Genomic DNA, 22,070 nt, shown 5'->3' with positions numbered 1-22,070 from the left:
TGAATAAGATCTAAACTCTTTCTTATGTCCTTTCCTTTCACTCAGACTTGATGTTGTCATTAAGTTATTCTCATTATCATTAAAATGGCGAACCAATAGAGTTACTGGAGTTTATGAGGAAACATAGAGGTTTAAAACTGGGCTTTAAAATATGCAGTAATTTAAATTCTACTAAGAATAAACAGAAGAAGCAGCATGAAACTGGAATATTTTTTTGCAGACTCATAAACCCACACACACTGTACAGAGAGCAACGGCAACCAAAGACTGCAAAAAGGATAAAAGCGGATAAATTCTGCACATTCACATAAACCACACACACTTCCTATACAGTAACTGTGCATCCGCCTACACAACTGCATGGTTTCACACATAGATGCGCAAACGCAGACAATGGCACATCTTTTCAGGATTCGAAAGGTTTAAAAACGAATAAACATTTAAAACAAAAAGAAATAAACAAACAAAATACCTTTTACGGAAACCTTTTATTTCATAATTATGAAAGAACACAACTGAAGCTCTGTAGTGCCATTTTGTATTATTAAATAGTAAACAAGCAGATATAAAACAGGGAGAGGATGTCTTAAATAATCAACACAATAAATATTGACATACATCAAACAAAACAAAATATCAAATAAATAACAATAACTAAATTGAATAAACATTCTGTAACATCGCTGCCTTAACATCGATCCACACTTGGCTGAAGGTTCAGCTTTTTCTGTCCGTGAAGCTCACGTCTTTGTAAAACACCTTGGTGAGCGGGTATCCCATGAAGCCTCTCTCCGGCCTCTCCTCGCCCTCGCCGCCGCCCTCGTCAGGCCCCTCCCCGACCTGCATGTAGCCAAACTTCCTGAAGATGACTTCAGCCACCTTGGAGGGGAAGGGGACGTGTGCGTAGACCCTGCGGACCCGGGCCTCCCTCTGTCTCTGCTCCAGGCCCTGCAGCAGCAGCCGGCCCAGGCCCTCCCGCCGGTACCAGCTGCCCGTCACCAGCCTGCACACCCTGCTGACGCCCGACTGCCTCGGAGCTTCCAGGAAGAGGCAGCCGATGATGTCGCCGTCGTAGTCGGCCACCCACACCTGGCCTGCCGCCTGCTCCCTCTCCGGGGTCACCTTCTCCGATGACGCCTCTTTGTCTTTTTCTTTGGTGCCAATTCTGCGCCTTGGCTAAAGGAAAGGAAACGTTTCTACTTATTATTAATATCACTTTGGATGTATTCAGTAGAATGAGGTAATGTTGTGAGGAGTGACTTAAAATTGAATAGAATTGAAGTTTTGACAGTATCAGTGGTTAGTTACTCAGTCTTAATTATGATTTAAATGCTCTGGAAACTATGTTTTGATTAACTAGGTCACCTATATGCAGGTGATGTAATGCGTAAGTTCAATTCTCTATGGATTCTCATATTGAGGGTAATATGAAGTGTTTTAATTTAGGGTGGACTAAATATGACATTACTGATGGCCTAGGTGCAAAATGCAGGGCCCGCCAGTGGTACATGTAGGTATGCATTTCATGTGTTTTGTGTATCATTGTAATGTCTTTGTCTTTGTGTTATTTGTATGTGGGACTTCCTCGAAAACCAGATGCTGCTTTAGGGGACTCTCCAAAAATAAACTGCTATTAATTTGAAATTGGAGGGTTTCTGGAGTTCAGACGAACCCTTTTGGTCACGGGCGTCCTGCCGCTGGGCCTCCCGTACGGGTTGTGCAGCGCCTCGTCCTGCGTCCCTCTGCAGCAGCTGCCCACGTAGTCCCAGGACGGGCGGCTGCTGCCCAGGACCCCCGTGGACCTGGGCATGGTGATCTTGAGGAAGACGATGAGCAGGAAGACGGGAATGGCCAGGGCCAGGATGAAGGAGTGCACGAGGCAGCGCAGCACCGAGGAGCAGACGGCCAGGACGAAGAGGCAGAGCGGTCGGGTCAGGATGTGGAGGATGAGGCGGTTCTCCGAGCCCTCGCAGCCCTCCTGCAGAGACCGCAGAGACGGGTCATGAGGGGTGGGGGTTTGGGGGTCCCTGTCTGGGGAAGAAGAGCAGCCAGATCCCCCAACATGCAACTGTCGGCGTGCAAACCTTGACGAGGGCTTTGACCAAGTCTATTTCGTCCTCCTTCATCCTCCTCATCACCACCTGGTCCAGTTCCAGTCTCACCATGTTCGGCTGTGATGCTGCTGCAACAACATCGGTGTGCAACGGCGACAACAACTGCAAACAACAGGGAGGAATTAGTACACAGATGGCGAAAAGGGGCGATGGGGTGGGATTTTCTCATCAGTAAAAAACGAATGCGAATCATGCTGCAACTGTTAGAAAACTGTTTTGGAACAGCGTTGCGCTCTTTCTGACGTCACGTCAACGCGGACAACCATGCGTGCCGCCCGTTCCAAACAACAAAGACACACCGGGGTGAGGATTATAAAAGGCTTCGAGGAGGGGAACTAGCATGTGTCGTGGGCAATGCTGCTATGATCGACACGACCGTCCGAAGGTAGCGGCAGGCTAAGATCGGCTCCAGTCTTCACACCCTTATATGGTTAACATCGAGTCCGTGTGCCCCGGCCGAACCCCCCCTCCTTTTCTGCTTACCTTCGCCCCAAACGCAGTCCCGATCGACCGTAACACCGGGACGCGACAAGTAAGTTGTTGTGGCTCCCACGTTCTGTTTGTTTGGGTTTTGTTTTTTTTTGTTAGAGAAATGCTTCCCGAAGTGCGAGATGTTTGATTGAACGGCTACGAAGCGTCACCGCTTGCGGAGAGCAGCGATTCCAAACGGCGCCGTACTCCGTATTTTACGTCCCCCACCGAATCCAACAGCGCCCTCTACGCTTTTTGCGTAAACCGCGATTCGCACGGCTACGCGGTTAGGGAATAGGAGCGGACACCGTAAGCCGCGCCACAAGCGTAAATAAAGTAGGGTACGCTTCGGAGGAGAGAGGGGGGAAATGAAGAGAGAGAGGAAAAAAGAAGACTACAGGAGAAAAATGTAGCGAGGGGGGAAGAGAGGGGAACACGAGGGGAAGAGAAAGAGGAGAAATATGGAAGAAGGTTGAAAAGATTTAATTTCGAGAATGACAGAAAGGGAAACGGAAGAGTGAGAAAATAAAATTAGGACGAGAAGAAAGGGGAGGTGAGGGAACGAGGACATGGAATTGAAGGAATGAGAGCAGGAAGTGAAGGAAAGGAAAGGAGTTGAAGGAGAGAGAACAGGGCAGACAGAAAATCATCAAGATATAATCCAGCAACAGAAAAGGGGAACCGTTGAAAAGAGAAGATAGCAGTGATGCAACACGTAGGCGTGCAGGCTTTCCAGAGGTTTATTCATAAGTAGGTACAATCCATTATCAACATGGTGAAGAAAGTTGGTCGTGTTATTCACATAAATAGATTTACTAAATAAACAAAACTGCCAATGACAGTATAAAACGGGATATATTTAGGAATAGTCCATTGTACAGTTTATTCAAATGTATAACATTTCTAATATGGGGGAGGAGGGGAGAAAGGCCGGGGGGAGGAGGGGTGACAACACAGTACTTCTCTAGTTTCAACGTTCTGTCCTGCCGTCCCAGAGGAACTCGGAACCGAATAAAGTGCTGACACACACGCACGCACGCGCGCACACACACTATTCAGAGAAGGGCGTCTCTTGGTTGAGCGCAGGTCAGTGCCTGGTCGTCTTCAGCTGAGGAGTTTCGTTCCTCCGTGTCCTCAGCTGAACTCTGATCCTTCGCCATCTTCTCCTTCACCTCCGCCTCCGCGCCGCCGTGCAGGACCTCCCCGCCGCCGTCGCCCCCCCTCAGGCTGCTGGTGCTGACCTCGATGATGACGATCTCCTCGCCGCTGCCCAGCTGGAAGATGCCCTCCACGCCGCCCCGGTCCTCTGGAACTCCTGCCCCAGCACCGCCGCAGCCTGCCGCCACCGCCGGCTCCACCATCATGCCCTCTTCTTCCTCCCCCTGCCCCCGGCCCTCTATCAGGGCGATCATCTGCATGCCCTCCTGGGCCTCCTGCTCCATCTTGGCCCCGCCCCCGAGTTCAAACACCACCTCCCGGCCGTCCAGCTCCTGGCCGAAGGTTCCGGCGCTGGCCGGGTCGCCGCCGCCAGACGCCTCGGTGTGAAAGTGCAGCACGTAGGACGCTGCCTGGCCGCCTCCCCCCTCCTCACCCTCCCCTTGTCGCTCCGCCTGCTTCTTCTCACCCCAGTCGTGCAGGAGCGACATCACGCCCACTTTGTCCTTGTCCTCCTTGCCCCGCTCGTCCGTCTCGAATTGCAGCACGTACGACTCGCTGCCCTCCCCGAGTTTGATCTCCTCCCTCTCCCTCGCCTGGTTGTCGAAACACAACACAAACTGCTTCCCCGCCAGGGTTTCCCCCGCCCGGGTGTCTCCCAGCACCCCCTGGGTCCTACCCTCTAGCATGGCCGAGTCGGAAACCGGAGGAACTGGTTGTGTGGCGACGGTGGAGGTCAGTGACGTATCAGCTGATGGGGTGTCAGAGGCGGACGATGACATCATCGAGACGGAATTGCACGTTTTGGCCGAGAGACGAGGCGATGGCACGAAGGCGGACGGCGGCAGTGACGAGTCGGCGTTGACGTCTGCGGACGCCTGCGGCCGTTCGTTCGTGTCCTTCTCACAGGGAAACGCCGCCAATTTCAGCAGGGACGCTTTGGGTTTGCGTCCCCGCCTGGTGCGGGTCGTCCGCGTGCTCCTCCCCAGGATGGGTTTGGTGAGCAGCGAGTTGGCTGAGAGAGTCGGCGGCGGCGGCGGCTGTTGGTTATTGTTGGTTATGATGATCCTGGTCGCCTGCTGCTGCTGCTGCTGCGTCATGGTTGCGAACTGGGTCATGTGGGTCTGAGGCTGGTTGAGGACGGACTGCAGCGCCTGGAAGGTCTGAAGCACCGGGAGGGTCTGGTTGTCCGGCGGCGGTGGGGGGTTGTGGTTGTTAGCCGTGGGGACGAGGATCAAGTTGGACTGACCGCCGCCGTTGGAGGGACACTGCAGCAGGTAGAAGTTCTGGGGCTGAGATGGAGGGGGTGGAGGTGGAGGTGGAGGTGGCGGGGGCGTCGGGGAGGACAGGGGGATGAGCTGCAGGCCGCTGGAGGTCTGGATCATGAAGTAGTTCTGGGAGGTGTTGGGGGGAATGTTGAGGGCCGGCTGGGACACGATCAGGCTGCCCTGGTGGCCCGAGCTCTCCAGGGTGATGGGGCTCAGCAGGGTGGTGGTGGTGGTCACCCCGCCCATGCTGGCTTTCACCGAGACGCCGTCGGCGGCGGCCCCTGCGGCGGCGCTGCCGTGCGTGCGGATGTGCCTCTGCAGGTAGGAGTGCATGACGAACTCCTTGGAGCAGTAGGGGCAGCGGAAGTCCTTGCTGGAGGCGTGCGTGCGCATGTGGAGCTGGAGGTTGGACGAGTGCGTGAAGCTCTTGTTGCAGTGCGTGCACTGGAACGGCCTCTCACCAGAGTGGGTGCGTTCGTGCTAAAGAGAAAGAGAGGGGGGAAAAAAAAATAGAAGATAAATCAATAAATTGCTGTACCTGCAGTGTGTTCTCTTAAAGGTCCAGTGTGTAAAAAAAATGGCTTGATTTATGATTTTTATTGTATTGGTAAAAGCTTAACATACCGCAAATAATTACATTAATTGGGGGCGACTGTAGCTCAGGAGGTAGAGCGGGTTGTCCAGTGACTGAAAGGTTTGGCGGTTCAAATCCCGCTCCATCCCAGTGTGTCGTTGTGTCCTTGGGCAAGACACTTAGCCCTAAACTGCTCCCAATGGGGCCGGCAGCAGCCACCCAGTGGTGTGTGAGTGTGAGTGAATGGGTGAATGAGAAGCCATTGTAAAGCGCTTTGGGGTGCCGCAAAGGTGCTGGAAAGCGCAATATATATAAGTGCAGTCCATTTACCATTCACCATTGATAAAAGTGTAATGTAAAAGTACCAGTGCGCACTTTTATTAATGTATTTATGGGCAGTTTGTTAAGCTTTTACCAATCTAAAAATCATAAATCAAGCCACATTTCACACAGTGGACCTTTAGCAGAGGGGTCACCAGTGAAGTCATCGCTCTCGGGCCACACTGACCTGCTTGAGGTTGGACGTCTGGGAGAAAGACTTGGAGCAGATGGAGCAGGTGTGAGGCCGCAGCCCAGAGTGCATCTGACTGTGTCTGCGCAGGCAGCTGGTGTTCTTGAAGGACTTGCCGCACTCTTTGCACACGTACGGCCTCTCGCCCGTGTGCTGCCTCAGGTGGTACTGGTAGTGGGAGCTCCACTTGAAAGTGAGAGGACAGTGGGGGCACTGGAAGGCCCGGACGCCCGTGTGCACCTGGGAGAAGATGACGCAGAACAATATGGGTGGTGGGTTTTTTTGGAAAAATATATGCTGCTTTAAAAATTCAAAATTTTGCATTGCCAAAGTGGCGATGTGAAAAACATGTACCCTCTGATGGATGGAGAGCAGCGAGGACCTCTTGAAACTCTTCCCACACTCGGTGCAGCGGTACGGCCTCTCACCAGTGTGGTCCCTCATGTGGTACTTTAACCCCGATGAGCCTTTGAAGGCTTTCCCGCACTCTGAGCAGCGGTAGGGCCTCTCTGTGCAAAAGTACGTGAAATTGAGAGACAATCACAAAATGAACCATATGGTAGAAGTTGTCTGTGAAGGTTCTCCGGGTCATCTTAATGCAGAAGGGTCGAGTTCAGGGCAACTGCACTCGTACTTGAAGAGATCTTGAAGACGTGATGGCACCATCACGTCTTCAAGATCCCATTCATATGGTACCAATTGTGCTCATTATGTCTTCAGTTTTTAATGGATTTCCAACATGTCAGAGGTTGGAGAAAAACCAATGTCTGAATAAAAGAAAGAGTTCAGTTTAAAGGAATTGCTTAGCAGCGACGAAGCTGAAATGGTCGCCAGCGGCGGATCAGGGTTGGACTTGCTCACTGCCTGACGCATTTCCCTCGTGGCACTGATGCTCCGGGAATACAAAAATTAAAAAACCTGACATATTTCATCACGTCTTGTCAAATTCGACGAGCTCGCTTGATGCCTGCAGCTCTGCCCTGGTGACGAGCAGGTAGCAGCTTACAGTGATGCAGCCAAGAAGACACCGCAGCAACTTTCTGCTTTCTACAGTTTTCCAGTTATCCTTCACCCTGATTGGCTGGCTCACCCACGGCAGGGACGCTGCCCTTGGCGGCGCCCGTCTTTCTTGGAGCTCTGCTGGGTTTGGTGGGCTGCTGCTGCTGTTGATGCTGCTGCTGCTGCTGCTGCTCCTCCTGCTCCTCCCCCACGGCGATGATGTCGACGCGGATCTCCCGCTGGTCCTCCTGCTGCTTGTCGGCCTGGCCGGGCGGGGAGGACGGCAGGGGGAGGGACAGGGAGAGGGACGGCGGGCACACGATCTCGGCCTCGGCCTCGGCCAGGAGTCGCTGCTCGGGCGTGTGGGAGTGCTGGTGGGTGAGCAGCGACGACAGCAGGGGGAAGGAGCGGTCGCAGGCGGAGCAGCTGAACTGGGAGCGGGACTGCGAGGACAGGGAGTGAGTCTGGGGTGGGGAGGAAGCGCAGGGGTCAGAGGTCAGCTTGGCACGCACCACTTCAAACACTTTTTAACAGCTTTAACAGCAGCCGACAGGCGGACTTGTGTGTTTTACCACGGATACGTGTCTGTTGAGGCCTCCGCTGGTCTTGAAGGTCTTATTGCAGTAGCTGCACGACAGCCCAGCCCATGTGGTTCTGGCCTCCGGCTGAACAGCCTCGCTGCTCTGAGTCACTTCGGTGAAGCTCTGCAGCAGGTCAAACTGGGCCTGGGTGGTGGCGGCAACATTCTGAGGTCCAAAACCAAAGTTATGCGTATTGAAAGTCAAACCTTAAGACCACATTCAATCAATTTCCAAATTTTTCAAAAACCTTTGGTAGACTTTGGAATAACAAAAAGCTTCACTGCCATATACAGAAGTGTTGTTGTTTCATTTCACAAGCTGCGTTTCCATTACAGTTTTTCGCAAAAGCGATGTTTGTAAAGTTTCGACAAAGTACAATTGCGATTTGCAGGTGTTTCTATTGAATGGTGTGAAGCGCATAAGCCGTAATTCTCATAAAATCTGATCTCGCGGGACTTTTGCGATATACCTCTGTATCGATACGTCTGAAAAATGACCAGTTTTTTATTGCGATATTCAGGTTTTGCGCAATTCTAGGGGTAATGGAAACACAGCTACTGGCTGGTCATCTGTGTATACTTATTCTGTCCCATGGCAGTTATTTTCCAATTGGCACAATATGAAGCAGCACTGATTAGGAGCTTCTAGTTTGTATTTATATCCATAAGCTATAAACTTAAGAAATCAGTTGTTTCCTGAAGCCCAGGAACTGCTGCTCCTCGTGGGAGACACAACCTATTTAAATTACAAAACAAACTGGGGATGTGGTTGGATTTCAGAGGTCTGACCCCAAAACCTGATTCATTGCCTACAGACTATTGGCTGCGTTTCACATACATAGCTGACGGTCAGAAGGTGTTTGTTTGACTCCCATCACTCACTGCACTGCTGCCGTCTCCCGCCTCTGTCAGCTCCAGCAGCACCTCGGTGGTCTGCCCGTTCTCGCCGACCGTCGTCGTCTCCACCACCTCCTCGAAGTCGGCCAGCAGGTGTCCGGCTCCCACCAGCCCGTCCCCGACCTCCTCCAGCGCCGCCCCGGCCTGCCCGCCGTGCTGCGCCGCCATGTGGATGGACTGGTGCTCCTCCAGCTCCGTGCGCGTGCCGAAGGTGTGGCTGCAGCTGCCGCAACTGTACAGCAGCACGCTTGTGCCGTTGTCGGTGCTCAGGTGGACCTCCGTCCCGATGGGCCTGGAGGCGGGACAAACTTCCCCGCCACCCTGGGCGGGGGCCAGGGTGAGCTGCGGGAGGAGGGCGGCGGCCGGGGCTGCCGAGAGGAAGACCTCCTCCATCCCCACCCCCACCGCCTCGCCGCCCTCGTGGCTCACGAAGCGCACCATGTCTGTCAGCATGGAGGTGGTGACCTCCTCCGCCCCCCCCACCACCATCTCCACCACGCCGTTCTCTTTGCGCGGCTCCTCGGCGGCCCTCTTGGCCTCGGCGCTGTTGTGTTGCGAGTGCGAGTTCTTGTGCAGGGCCAAGTTGGACGAGTGCGTGAAGCTGCGGCCACACTCGGCGCACACGTAGGGCCGCTCGCCCGTGTGTATCCGCATGTGCTGCCGCAGGTTGGTGGACTGCGTGAAGGACTTGTTGCACACGGAGCAGGTGTATGGCTTGAGGCCCAGGTGGACGTTCTTGTGGCGCCGCAGGCTGCTGGAGTTCTTGAAGGCCTTGGGGCAGGTGTCGCAGGTGTAGGGACACTCGCCGGTGTGCTGCCGCAGGTGGTACTGGTAGTGCGAGCTCCACTTGAAGGTCAGTGGGCAGTAAGGGCACAAGAAGGTGCGCACCCCAGTGTGGACACTCTGGTGAACCTGGAAATTCAAAAGAGATTTTTGAAATATATATGTACGTTTTTCTTTTCTGAGAAATGATTTGGCGCAGGCAGTTGAAGCACCGCACCTGCAGGAGAGAGGAGCGTTTAAAGGCTTTGCCACAGTCTTGACATTTGTAAGGCTTCTCCCCAGAGTGAGACCTGCAAAGAAAAAGACAAAAAAAAACCTAGTAATTGGATACAAGACCAGTAGGAGAGCATGAATCACCACACTAGGGATGTTTATCAATTAATTGTCGATTAAGAATTTAATCGATTAAATTAAATTAGTCTCAGTTAATTAAACAGTTTAACACTTTTTTGTTAAATGATGTGGTCTATACCTGTATACCTAGAACAATGTGACCCATTAGAAGTCCACTTAAAATCAAATGTTGAGGGTGTTTTTTCTGCTCTCCAATTTAAAAAAAATGTTTTATCATAATTGCACTGTTTTCCTGTGTGTATGTATTGACCCAACAAATACTGTTGTTTTTAGTTATTGGAACAGGTGTGCAATGAGTAATACAGAATTCATTTACAAACGAATCCTGGGCCTCAGGTTACCGTTGGTGGTAGAGGAGGGCAGAGGAGCCCTTGAAGGCCTTGGGGCAGAGGGTGCAACGGTACGGCCGCTCGTTGTTGTGGCTCCGCTGATGGTGGATGAGCCTGGACGACCAGCGGAAGCTCTTCCCACAGTCCATGCACTGGAAGGGGTGGTGAGCGTGCTCGGGCTGCTGTGCCGCCGCCGCCGCCACAGACACAGAGGACGGCACCACGTCCAGCACGATCTCCTCCTCACCTCCTCCCTCCATCACCACCGCCGCCACCTCCTCCTCCTCCTCCTCCTTGTCTCCATCCTCCAGCTCCGCTGGGTCCCTCTCGTCCTCCTCACCCTCCTCCTCACCCGGGGCGAGTAGCGATGGGAAGGGAGAGAGCGAGGCGGCGGGCTGAGGTGGCAGGAGTTCTGGTTGGACCACCAAAGCCACCGAGTTGGCCATGGGCGGCTGGTGCAGGGTGTCGGTTCTTCTCGGCGTGGATTAGTTCTGCTGCGGTGTCATGCCTTTTTTCCCTCTGGCAATCCCCCCGTTCATGTTTTCTCCCTCCTGGTGTGTGTTCTGTGAATTCCTTCCCCCTTCGGCCACTGGAAACACCGGCTGTCACCCGCTGGTAGACAGTTTGGGTCTGACATAAAGTGGAATGGAAATAAACACAGTGTTATAACTTGGTAAGAATGTCCCCTTTAAATTCCACCTCCTGCCTCTCCCTCCCTCCCTCCTTTCCTCCCTGGAGTCAACGAGGCTAGCCTTCCCCCTCCTCTCCCACCATCCCTCAGCTCCCCTCCCCTCTCCTCTCCTCTCCTCCCCGCTGCTGCTGCTTCCCTCCCGGCAGTCGGTCCGCTCCGGCCCGGGCCCCGCAGTGCGGAGCGCGCGGTCAGCCCACGAACAGACAAGGCCGAGGCTTAGTCGCACATTAGGCTACAGTCAAAAAAAAAAGTGTAACCCCCTGGTTCAGTTTGTGAAGCTTTACCAGAAAGACAACCAGCCAGTGGCATCACAGGGAGGGCATCAACAACAACCGACCAGTGGCCTCCATTTACAGCCAAGCTGGCCGCCGTCCGCGCCGAACATCTTCGGGAACAGCTCGACTGACGTGTGCACGATTCTGGTCGGGAGGAGTACTCACCGAGCACTGTTAGACCACCGGGAAGCTATACTGTTGATATTGGGGAAAGGGAGCTGGCTACTGCAGTGCTAATCCACACAACCTTAACAATAAACACAGCGCAGACTAACAGCAGTTCTCCGCCCGATTCCGCCTTCCAAGAACAGCGACGGCAATTGGCTGCTCGCTGCATTACAAGGGCTACTTCCATTGGCCGGAAGCTTGAACAGACAGCTGAATGTCTTACGCTCGTGTAAATATCCCCCCCCCCCAATCCCCCCTCCCGGTATTTCCACGTTTATGGGGAACAAGCTACGTTTCTCGCTATTTAGGAAGAAATAACAAAAAAAAGAAAACAAAAAGAAAGTTTAACTGACAGCAACGCTTCTTCAACCTGAGTCACAGTCTTCTGGGTAATGTAGTTTCCCTGTGTTCGTTTACTCTGTGACGTTGTTGTAGCATAAAACACTCGCCTCGATAACAAAAAAAAAAGAAGAGATAATAACGAATCAAATTCATTATGCACATTCTGTAGAATTTATTTCACTAAGGCACATATTTCACATTGAAGCCAATCAGCGTGTGCAAAGGCATCATAATGATAGAACAATAATTTAAACATGTCGATATAGTAATTAATAATAATAATATAGTAAATAAGGATTAAAAACTGTATAAAAGTACAAAATGATAGGAGACTTGCTCCCCTGTAGGACAAAATAAATAGCTCCACCATTTTACTTAAATAAATAGTCAATACTGTAACAAATACTAGAATAGGGATGAGGAAAAAAATATAGATAAAATTAGCAAAGTTCTCTACAATATATTGTTGGAATGACATAATACACAGAAGCACTGTTTACATCCATTTACATTCTTGTACATTTATGTACAGCTGTACAGAACATAGTGTCACAATACATAGTATTTTAAGGCTTTGGGTGTTTAACCTAAAATAACAAACTCTTCCACCCGCAAAGCACAAGTTTAAAATTAACCTTCCCACCATCCATCCAAGAGGCTAATCCTAACAGGTCTGTGCAAACTATCTAATCACGTTCATCAGTGCTCAGCAACAGGGCACATTCAAATAATTTGACCACAACGGCAGATACGCCTCACCATGTCGAACGTGAGAGACAGGCATAGAAAACAGAAACTTTGCCCGTGGCACATACAGAGTATTCACCCTATTGACGACAGTATCTTAACATTTTCAGGTCAGTGTGAGTAATATCTTAGGTCATCATTTGATATGTTAAACATGGTATGTTAATCATGGTTAAACATTACAAGGCACTAGATGTAAGACAGTGAACTTCTTGACTACTTTAAATTTATGCTACATCTACTGGAAGAATTAATTCCTCGAGAAGTAATTGAAAGCCAGTTAAATTCGATTTTAAAACAAAAGCTATTGACAGCAGGATTAGGTAAATGAAGTGCTACTGTGAGGGTGAAGGCGAGGCACAGGGCAAGTAAGGAAATATTACGGAAACATGGGCAAATAAATTCATGGTAACATAGAGAAAAGGATAAGAGAGACATAAAAACTTCAAATAAATAAAATTAAATAAATTACTGGCACTCAAATAAATAAATAAATACATAAATAACATGGTCCTGAACAAGGCCTTTGGACAAGAGTTTGGAGAATCACAATATTCTGGTAACGATAACTGGCAGGAATCTCAATGGTTGTAACTGGCTGCCGTGTGATGCGTCACACTTGGCAGATTGGTCAACGCACGCGTCTTAACTCGTTGACCCTTTGGCCATGTAAGGGATGCTATTGACTGCCACGTCCTCTCTGGCTCTGCAGTCATGTTGTAAAACGGGAAATAATAAGATTGCTGCAACTATGATTGCACTGCTGAGACTTTGGATTTGAGGCTAAGAAATGCTCTGTAGGCCCAGTCGCAGAAGAGCTTGAAGTGTTGAAGGAGCTCGTGGCTGGACTGTAGCACGTCGAACTGGTAGGGCAGGTGAGGGGGCAGGGAAGGGGTCGCCGGGGTCACTCTAGGTGCGTCAACTTTCAACATCTGCGGGTGGGAGGAGAGGCCAAGAAATGCATTAGAATCAAAAAGATAGCTGGCAGTTGTTGGAAGGAAACAAAAACTGGGAGCAAATTTGGTTTTTTTGTTTCCTTTACCTGGCGGTGAAGCAGGATGCCAAGAGCTTTCATTTCCCTGATTATCTCGAGCAGCTTGGGCAGTGCGTGATGGTGGTGCTTCTTAGAGACGTTGTTCAGCCACTCAAAGTGACGCTCGTACAGCTTCAGGTCCAAGTGCAGCTGCGTCAGCGTGGGCTTCAGCTGGGATCAAAACAAAACAACAACAAAAAAAAACATCACAGGCATGCTTGAAGCATTAGGGCTGGCGTGGCAAGATGCAACTGTGTAAACAATAAGTTGTCACACACACACACACACACACACACACACACACACACACACACACACACACACACACACACACACACACACACAACACACGTTCACACGCAAACAGATCCGACCATTACCTCAAGATTGTTGAGATCATGGGCCGATCTGTTGCTCATTTCTGGCAGAGACCTGAACCTGTGAGGCTCCACATCTGAGTCAAAGGCATGCTCCCTCTGAAAAGAGAAACAAGGCACAGATCGGCCAGTTAGCAATTTGCATCGGTGCAATTTCACTCAGCCCTGGGACAAGTCACGGAAACACAAGGAAAGTATTACTCTGCCACCTCCAGTGGGTGACTGCTTTTCTGCTCCTACAGACAGTAGCACTTAGGGGAGTGCGGTCGATTGGGTCAGTGTGAGTTCACCCACATTCAGCCACCCCAAATGTCAACAATACAGGCAAATGACCCGAACCCACAGGATGTTTTCTACGGGGAGCGGAGGAACAACATATGCTGTGACTAAGAAAGCTCCAAGTGGGACAGACAACACAGAGCTGTGGGGAAACTCCAGGGTCACAGCTATAAAAAGATGTAATGACGCAGTGCTGCTGCCCAGCAAGAGTCAGGTTGTAAACCATGTCCAGATGACAGGTGCAGTGTTGATGACGACCACCAGAGGGGGTAAACATCCTGAATTGCCGCGTAATGGTACTTTAGAAGAAAAAAGGGGGGGCATCGGTTAAGTGTTAAAGGTGCCTTCCTGATTCAGTAATTAATGGGAATCAATGTGGATGACTCCGGTGTGCGTCACTTCCAATCAGGAACAGGAACATAACAACGTCGGGATGATGAGTGCAGAGAAGCTGTTTTGTGTAAACAGGTTGTGTGTACGCCTCGCTAATACTTCCTTCACTTGTTATGCAGCGGCTTGCACTTATTTGGCCCCCAGTTGTTTGTGTTGATGTTTTTAGCGATGAATGAGTGGCATTGTCTCCCATGTCTCTCCATCAAGCCCTGCATAAGAGCTCACTTATGTGTGCGGACCCAATGTTTTGTCTCTGCCGAATTTGTCCTTTTCCATCCGCGGCTCACACCAGGTGCGCGCACACACACACACACACACACAACACTGTATTGTCATCTGGTTGGCACTCTGATCTCTTCATCTCTCGTGTTTTTTTTTCACTCCATCTCTGTCAGCCTTTAATTTGCCCTCCTTATCCTCCTTCTCTTGCTCCCTCGCTACCAGGTGGTGACCTCACCCAGCAGAAGCTAGCATCCAGCCGTTGTCTTCCTGAATGCAAATGCAGGAATGTGATAAATCTGTTTGATTTTTATCAAGTCACTTTGCTGTGGTGACCGAAAGCAAAACACTAAACACCGCACTTACACAAGCAGGACTATTTACGGCGCCCTCAATGCAGACACGGCCACAAAAATGCCTGCACACAAGTTGCATGCGCACATTTGCACCCATACCGCATGCACACACACACACACACACACAGTGACACAAGTGCACATGTACGTAGCCGCACTGGAAAAACTTATACAGTCCTATATGTGTGTGTGTGTTCATTCACTTTCTTTTAAGCATCACTTTTGTTGCCCTCTTTCCAGGGCGTTTTTATTTTTCATCTTTCCTTGCCTTTTCACTTCTTTGCTCCCTGAGACTCATGAATCAAAGATAAAATGAATTAAATCTTCATTTTTAAACCTGTCTGTCCAATAAACATCATATTCTATTTTCTTCACGCCTCGAAACCCCAGGTGACACATTTTTCACACATCTGGGCATAGCAATCGACAGGACAGACAGACAGACAAACTCAACACTATCAACTGACCAAGACTAGAGAGAGTACGTGGCTATTTTTGATCTAATCCCCCGGGACAAAAGATTGCACAGATTTGCATAATGCAAAAATAGAATCTCGATCAGCCGTGCTCAGCCAGAGATGCGGAGATATGCTCAGGCTTTCTTTTCACCTGTTGAAAGGCAGCGTTGACGCACAGCCATCATTTTCTAACCACACGACTTTGGAACGTGAATAAAAGCTTGGGCTAATTTCCCCTCCGTTCTTCCTGTTATAGTGGTGAAATTCTCTCCTTCATCTTCATCCACACCTCAAGCCGCAGAGTGTCAACATGTTTCTGTGTAAACAGGGATGGGGTACCTACAGGTGGCGCGCTCAGAAGTGACACTTTTGGTACATTGATCTGATCTGTTGAACTCTTCAGCCACGTTGCGCCCGATCGTCACCCGTTAACGTGGGTTCATGTCCTGAGCAGTCTTAAAGGTTGGTCTTTATCTCACTGCACATGCCCTAAATTGGATAAAGGCACCAACGGGGGGCCCTTCCAACTATCGACACCACGTCAGGTGACCAGGTAGGCCGTGAGGTTTGCTGAGTCAGACGAACCCTCGTCAGTCTCCCGGTCTAGAGCGGATTAAAAGTGAGATCACTCACTCAATTTTGTTTTTCCCCCCGGAGGCTTTTGCTGCCCTGATGTAAGCACGCACATGGGCCCCAGCCAGTCTGTCAGTCAGTGAAAGCAGCTTAGTCAAACCGAATCCGGAGCAAACCTTGTATAATTCAGCAGAAGCTGTTTTTCCGCAAAGGGTGGGCCAATCAATCAGGTCGTGGACCAGCATTCACCTCCTTCTCCTCCTCCTCCTCCCCCACTGCCTCCTCCAAACACCCACAGCTCAATTAGCATCAGACCGTCAGGGCATCGCCAGCCCAGGCCCACCACGGATCAATGCCTGCGATTGCTGATCTCACTGGGGATAAAATCTCGACTTACCAACAGCTCTTGTGTAAGCTTCATCAGATTCTTGGTCTGATTGGACAGTTTATCCATGTCGCTGGGCCTCCGGTGGTGCACCGGCGAGGCCACCGTCAACATGGGCAGCTGAGCCAAGAGCAGCGAGAAGAGGAGCGACGAGGAGGAGTCGAGCAGCACTGAAAAAAAAGGGGTGAAAAAAAGCGGAAGCAATTAGTGGAGAGGCGCTGTCATCCCGCCATAATGATAATGACCGCAGGCCCCGGCTGTCAGCTGCAGAGGAAGATATTGCACCATAACGTAAACAATAGTTCCAGACTTGGCAGCCAGATCCCAGGGAGCTTCAATGACGGTCATGTTTTCACAAGCTGCATGCAAATCATTAAATTAAACGCTTGGCCCTGACACTGAGTATCACCGTGCCTGATTTACTCCCAGCGAGGCAACCGGTGTTGCTGCTTGTCACACCTGTAAGCGGATAGGTAGGTGAGTTCATGGTATAAATTATATAGACCCCCGGCAGGCCAACAGTGGGCTCATTCATTCTAACCCCCTTTCAAGTTCAAATACACGGTAAGACAAATTATTAAAAGGGAACCGCAGCTCTGTTGAAACACTTGAACGCAGCGGTAATTACAGGTGAACCACAAGAATCACAGGCAAAAAAAAAAAACCCTGCAGCAGCATCTTGGTTTCCTGTCCTGCTAGAATGAAGTTGCCCGTGCAACAGTGTCTAAACACACACAGGACATACATAATACAGAAAAAAATATATATATTAAAAAAAAAAACTGACCTCCCTCTAACCTCAATGAATCTCAAAAATAGGAGAAAATAGTCAATCAGATGCTGTGAAACCATTATTTTTAAGTTTCTTTTCTCAATAATACAGGCAAGACAACTGAATTGGCATAAATCAACAATAATGAAGGAATCGCACTTCAGTGAGAACTTACATTTCATATTGATCCGAGGGACAGACGAACCGGGTAAAAAAAAAAGAAAAAAAAGAATAATAAATATTTTGGGACGGAGGAAAAAAAAACTGTTAATAATGAATAAATTGGATTCCGGAAATTGTCATGTGCTCCGGGCTTCTTTTTTTTTCTCTCTCTCGCTCTCCTTCTTCTTCTTCGCTTCCCTTTTAAGTCAGAGAGGAGAAGGAGGAAAAGTTTTTTGGAGCAGGACAGGGGAGAATGAATGAGAGCGCGCGCGCAGTGATGGCAGAGGCGCGCGGAGAAAGTGTGAAGGAAGAGAGAGGGAGAGGGAGAGAGAGGAGACAAACACCGTCAAACTTTCTGTCTCGGCAGGAAGAAGAAAAAGTTTGACATGAGCCTCAGTGAGTCTCTAGTTTTTGCAGCCAGGCGAGAGGGAGAGAGAGAGAGTCAAACACACTACACGCGTACGCACGCACACACATACACACACACACACGCATACACACACACGCGGTGAGACACGCTCGCGCACACAACAAGAGACGCGAGGGAGAGAGAGAGAGGGAGAGGTAGAGAGAGAGAGAGAGGGATGCGAGTGTGCTGCTAAGTCCAATTTGTGCGCGCAGTGAAGTGTTTAGGCTTGTTTAAAACTTCCTTTATAAAGACGTCGGGCCTATGACACATCGTGACTCACTTCATTCATAAAACACAGACACACGCTCCCTCTCCTCCCTCCCTCTCTCTCTCCCTCTCTCTCTCTCCTCCTCCTTCCTCCTCCCTTCCCTTCCCCTCTGCTGCCGCTGCTGTCTCCCAAACTTGAAAAAAAAAAAAAAAAAAAAAAGTTCCGTTGTGGGTGCGCGCGCGCGCGCGCGTGTTTGCTCTCTATCACTTTCTCCCCCGTCCCTATCTTCTCCGCCACTTCCTCCGTCGCATCTCTCTCTCTACCTACGGCCGATCTCTCTCCCCCTCCCTCCTCCTATCTGTCCATCTCCCCCAATCTCTCTTCCTCCCCCTCTGCCTCCCTTTAAAGAAAGAAAAAAGAGAGCCCATTGTGTTGGCGGCTAATCAGCGCATCTCATGTCACCGCGTTGCTTTACTAACAGCCCCGCTGTTGTCATGTGTACACCAACACTGTGTTGCTGCTGCTGCTGCTGCTGCTGCTCTGTGTGTGTGTGTGTGTGTGTGTGTGTGTGTGTGTGTGTGTGTGTGTGTGTTTTTCTTTTATTTTTTCCCTTTTTTTAAAAAAAATTCCATTTCGCGGCTCCTTCACGCCGCGCACGCGGCACAATCCCCGCATTATGGCCACGACGCGCGCGGCAAACACCTTTTTCTCCTCCCCCCCCAAATTTCTCTCCCTCCTTCTCTCACCCCTCTCTCTCTCTCTCTCTCTCTCTCTCTCCCCCTTTTTTCTCTCTTCGGAGCCCCTCCTGAGACAGCAGCCTGTTATTTCCACTGCTGCCCCCCCCACCCCCACCTCCTCTTTTTTTTTCTTCGCTCCCTCTCTCCAGGGTGAAGGAAAGAGTGAGAGACGGATAGAAGCAAAAGGGAGAGGTGTTGTCCAGACCAGAAGGGGCCTCTGAAAGTGTTGCATAGGAACAGCGAGCGCAGACACACACACACACACACACACACACACACACACACACACACACACACACACACACCGAATAGGTCTTTAGCGTCGACACACGCTCAACTTGTGAGGGTTGATGTATGAGGTCAACTCAGCAGACACACACACACACACACTCGCATGTGCATGTATGTCTGTGACAGTGCCACAGACATACATGCCATCTCCAGCGACCCAAACAAGACAACGGCAACACAAAAGTTTGCCTGTACACAAATAAACACGCGCACGCGCACGCGCACAAACACACACAAACACACACACACACACACACACACACAAGAAAAGGGGGCAGTCTGTATGGAAACACTCTGTCAGGTGCAGCAAAGCGTGGCCTTTAATTGCAAAAGGGCAAAAATGAGTTTCCAGGCGGCTGGAGGTGAGGTGGAGCTGCCGCAGTTGCCGCGGCAAGACGCCGCTTCCTTCGCGCAGAATCAAACAGACCTGAGCAAGCGCGCGAGAGAAATAAAAGAACACACAGGATGCGTGCGGAAGGGTGAAGGCGAGGTCATCACACCCCGCAAACAGTCACCCGAGACGGAGAGAGAGAGTGAGAAATGTCATTTTCCCCTCACGTTTTCTTTCTTTTGGAGGCTGCACCCTTCCAAATGTCAGCCTGGTCTTTTCTCCCACCACAGCGGAGAATCCCGTCAAATCTGGATTTCTCTGATGACGGCTCTCCAAAAGGTTTGTTTGCGTGTCTTTCACCACATCGGGATGGAAAAGCTGGAGAGAGAGACTGTTGGTGAGACCCGGGAGGAGGAGGAAGAGGTGGAAGAGGAGGAGGAGGAGGAGGAGGAGGAGGAGGGTGAGAGGGCGCTGGGTGTTCGGGTCAGACACACACTCAGGACCAGCGTTACTAAGTAATCCACTACTTTTTTTTAGTAACCAAGTAATGCAACAGGATGACTCTGTCCAAAATGGTAATTATATCATAATTACTTCATCAAGTAACCATGCCATTACTTTTCTGAAATAATTTGGAAGCTAAAAACGTGTTATTATCCACAAAATGTGTGAAATTTTGAAAAACAAAACAAAACGATGATGTCGCAGGTTGATGACGCAGACGTGCACGCGACGTCATTGATATGCGACGACGCACCAAAACAAGCATGGCGGCGGCAAAAGAACAACAACAGCCATTGGGTTTGATAGCTGGAAATACCAAACAACATTTTGAGTTCATCTCGACTCAATGAAAGAATATTGAGGTTCGCTGTACGTTATGCACAGGAAACAAAATGTTTGCAACTGTTACTTTATCTTTTTTTAAACTAAAGTAATTAGTAATTGATAGCTTATGAAACAAAGTAGTTAAAGAAATAATTAGATTACTTTTTAAGGAGTAATCAATAGTTGGATTACTTTTATGGAGTAATCCCAAAAACACTGCTGAGGACGTAGTGGAGAAAATAATGAGGCCTCAAACAGACGCGCGCGCACGCACACACACACACACACACACACACTCGTCTATATGAAGAGTTGCTGATCCAGCGGTGGTGGGGAAGGGGGGGCGTGGAGAGGGTGAGGAGGATGAGGAGGGTAACACAGACAAAGCAACACCCTTGGAAATGCTTGAATTGCTTTCGGGCACCTCAGCGGCAACGAGTGGGTGGCGGCGGACAGGTCACGACTGCCGCTTCCCTCCACAGGGGGTCAGTGGTACAAGAAGGAAAATGGCGGGGGGGGGGCAGGGGGGGGAAACAGATGAGGCAGATATCGACACACCGGGCCCGGCTTCTTAATTCGCCACATCAAAGGGCCGTTTGAAGGCACAGCTGGGAGAGGAAGAAGAAAAGAAAAAGTGAAGTTAGTCACTCTCCCCCGTGTGCCCCCACGATGGGGGTCTCCTGGGTGGTTCTGAGGCACACGCTCGCTCCTCTCCCAGGGCTGGGAGCTCACACACCGTGACAGGAGGCGCAGTGTGTGTGTGTGTGTGTGTGTGTCTCGAAGTGAAGAAGAAGAAGAAGAAGAAGAAGAAGAAGAAGAAGAAGAAGAAGAAGAAGAAGAAGAAGGAAAAATAACGGAGCTGGTTTACTTTTGGTGAGAAAGCGAGCGGGCCGCTGGTGTTCGCCCGCTACAGCGAGAAAAAAAGGGGGAATCCAGGGTTTGTGCGAAATGGGCGTGCGCGCAGCTTGTGTGTGTGTGTGTGTGTGTGTGTGTGTGTGTGTGTGTGTAATTATGGCTACACGGCGGTATAAAGTGCGGTGTCTGTGCGTCGTGCTTGAGCGCTGGTGTTTTGCGCAGCGCGCGAGGCCCCTCGTGCACGGCCGCATGCGTGTGTGTGTGTGTGTGTGTGTGTGTGTTTGTGTGTGTGTGGCCGTCATATGCTACCCATTACATCACCAATCTGTGTAAACCGCCATAAGAGCAGAAACAGAGTGAGACACTCAGACGGCGACCTCAAAGACATCAGAGGGGGGGAGTGGGGTGTGTGTCTGTGTGTATGTGTGTGTGTGGATGGGGGTGGGGGGAGTGGGGGGGGGGGACCTGTGACAGGGCTTGCCGGGTTCTCGCAGCAGCAGCAGCAGCAGCAGCAGCAGCCAGACAAACTTTACTCACACAGGCTTCAGTCAATTTTTTTCTGGTCATGCTTCACACTAGTTTCCTGTGTGTGTGCGCACACACACACACACACACACACACACACACACGGGCACGGGCACGCGGCTCAGGGCTCCAGATCATTTGAACTCCTCACACCGTCTGCCAGGTTGTTAATCCACACAGATGCGTGATTCATTCGCCGCTTTGAAAAACTCTTGTCTCGCTCCGAGACGAGCATCGCTGGCCATTTTTTTTTTCCTTTTTTCACTTTTCACAAGAAGGAGCCTTGTGCAACAAGAGACTTTTTTTTCTGTCATCATGACCGGGGATTTCTTTTTTTTTTTTTTTCATCCGTCAGTGTTTACCAAAGTGTGATTAGGGTCGTATTTTGATTATGAGAACAAATGCCAAATCAGCTCACTCACTTCCAGTGGGGTTTTTCCCCCCCCCCACTCCCCGACTTCAAGTGTTTGCTGCCACCGGTTAATTTCCACGTCCAGGTGGACGATAAAGCAGCTCGCTGTGGATTTCAGGGGTTTAGTCGCATGTTCTGGTTAGTCCAGAGTGTCATCAGCCAACAGCGCTAATGTTGGCCCTGACGCAACACATCCTTAGACGGTAAAA

At 50.3% G+C, this 22,070-nt stretch overlaps 3 protein-coding genes across 4 annotated transcripts; all 3 read right to left on the bottom strand.

Moving 5' to 3' along the window:
• Positions 1-196: 196 nt before the first annotated feature.
• On the bottom strand, positions 197-2,846 carry nat14 (N-acetyltransferase 14 (GCN5-related, putative)). Its single transcript, XM_076040715.1, has 4 exons — positions 2,598-2,846; positions 2,085-2,216; positions 1,673-1,978; positions 197-1,176 (listed from the first exon to the last, which is right to left on the bottom strand). Exons 2-4 carry the CDS (start codon positions 2,163-2,165, stop codon positions 718-720), a joined length of 846 nt encoding a protein of 281 aa, XP_075896830.1. The 5' UTR covers positions 2,166-2,216; positions 2,598-2,846; the 3' UTR covers positions 197-717.
• A 465-nt stretch (positions 2,847-3,311) lies between these two features.
• znf628 (zinc finger protein 628) lies at positions 3,312-11,363 on the bottom strand. 2 transcript variants are annotated; one of them, XM_076040714.1, is made up of 9 exons: positions 11,011-11,363; positions 10,048-10,665; positions 9,570-9,642; positions 8,555-9,481; positions 7,665-7,838; positions 7,184-7,556; positions 6,448-6,602; positions 6,091-6,333; positions 3,312-5,488 (listed from the first exon to the last, which is right to left on the bottom strand). In XM_076040714.1, exons 2-9 carry the CDS (start codon positions 10,479-10,481, stop codon positions 3,641-3,643), a joined length of 4,227 nt encoding a protein of 1,408 aa, XP_075896829.1. In that variant the 5' UTR covers positions 10,482-10,665; positions 11,011-11,363; the 3' UTR covers positions 3,312-3,640. The 2 variants fall into 2 exon arrangements, with proteins under 2 accessions (XP_075896829.1, XP_075896828.1); XM_076040713.1 differs by having other exon boundaries at positions 11,167-11,363.
• A 338-nt stretch (positions 11,364-11,701) lies between these two features.
• Positions 11,702-17,920, bottom strand: il11a (interleukin 11a). Its single transcript, XM_076040716.1, has 5 exons — positions 17,279-17,920; positions 16,344-16,501; positions 13,672-13,767; positions 13,301-13,462; positions 11,702-13,190 (listed from the first exon to the last, which is right to left on the bottom strand). The coding sequence occupies exons 1-5, from the start codon at positions 17,283-17,285 to the stop codon at positions 13,008-13,010; spliced, it is 606 nt and encodes a 201-aa protein (XP_075896831.1). The 5' UTR covers positions 17,286-17,920; the 3' UTR covers positions 11,702-13,007.
• Positions 17,921-22,070: the final 4,150 nt, after the last annotated feature.

This window comes from Nelusetta ayraudi, unplaced genomic scaffold (genome assembly GCF_046127955.1).
Source record: "Nelusetta ayraudi isolate G7.1 ecotype Tasmania unplaced genomic scaffold, CSIRO-AGI_Nayr_v1 ptg000063l, whole genome shotgun sequence".
Classification (NCBI taxonomy): domain Eukaryota; kingdom Metazoa; phylum Chordata; class Actinopteri; order Tetraodontiformes; family Monacanthidae; genus Nelusetta; species Nelusetta ayraudi.
This window is presented reverse-complemented; position numbering and strand designations above follow the sequence as displayed.

Excerpts from the sequence above, each read along its gene's own strand:
- nat14 (XM_076040715.1), bottom strand. The coding sequence starts at position 2,165 with ATGGTGAGACTGGAACTGGACCAGGTGGTGATGAGGAGGATGAAGGAG. Across the intron at positions 1,979-2,084 it reads TGGTCAAAGCCCTCGTCAAG|GAGGGCTGCGAGGGCTCGGA; the intron begins GTTTGCACGCCG and ends CGGTCTCTGCAG. Across the intron at positions 1,177-1,672 it reads GGACGCCCGTGACCAAAAGG|CCAAGGCGCAGAATTGGCAC; the intron begins GTTCGTCTGAAC and ends CCTTTCCTTTAG.
- il11a (XM_076040716.1), bottom strand. Across the intron at positions 13,768-16,343 it reads AGCTTACACAAGAGCTGTTG|AGGGAGCATGCCTTTGACTC; the intron begins GTAAGTCGAGAT and ends TTCTCTTTTCAG. Across the intron at positions 13,463-13,671 it reads ATGATCTCAACAATCTTGAG|CTGAAGCCCACGCTGACGCA; the intron begins GTAATGGTCGGA and ends TTTTGATCCCAG.
- znf628 (XM_076040714.1), bottom strand. The coding sequence starts at position 10,481 with ATGGCCAACTCGGTGGCTTTGGTGGTCCAACCAGAACTCCTGCCACCT. Across the intron at positions 7,839-8,554 it reads CGGGAGACGGCAGCAGTGCA|AATGTTGCCGCCACCACCCA; the intron begins GTGAGTGATGGG and ends TTTGGACCTCAG. Across the intron at positions 6,603-7,183 it reads GGGCAGCGTCCCTGCCGTGG|AGAGGCCCTACCGCTGCTCA; the intron begins GTGAGCCAGCCA and ends ACTTTTGCACAG.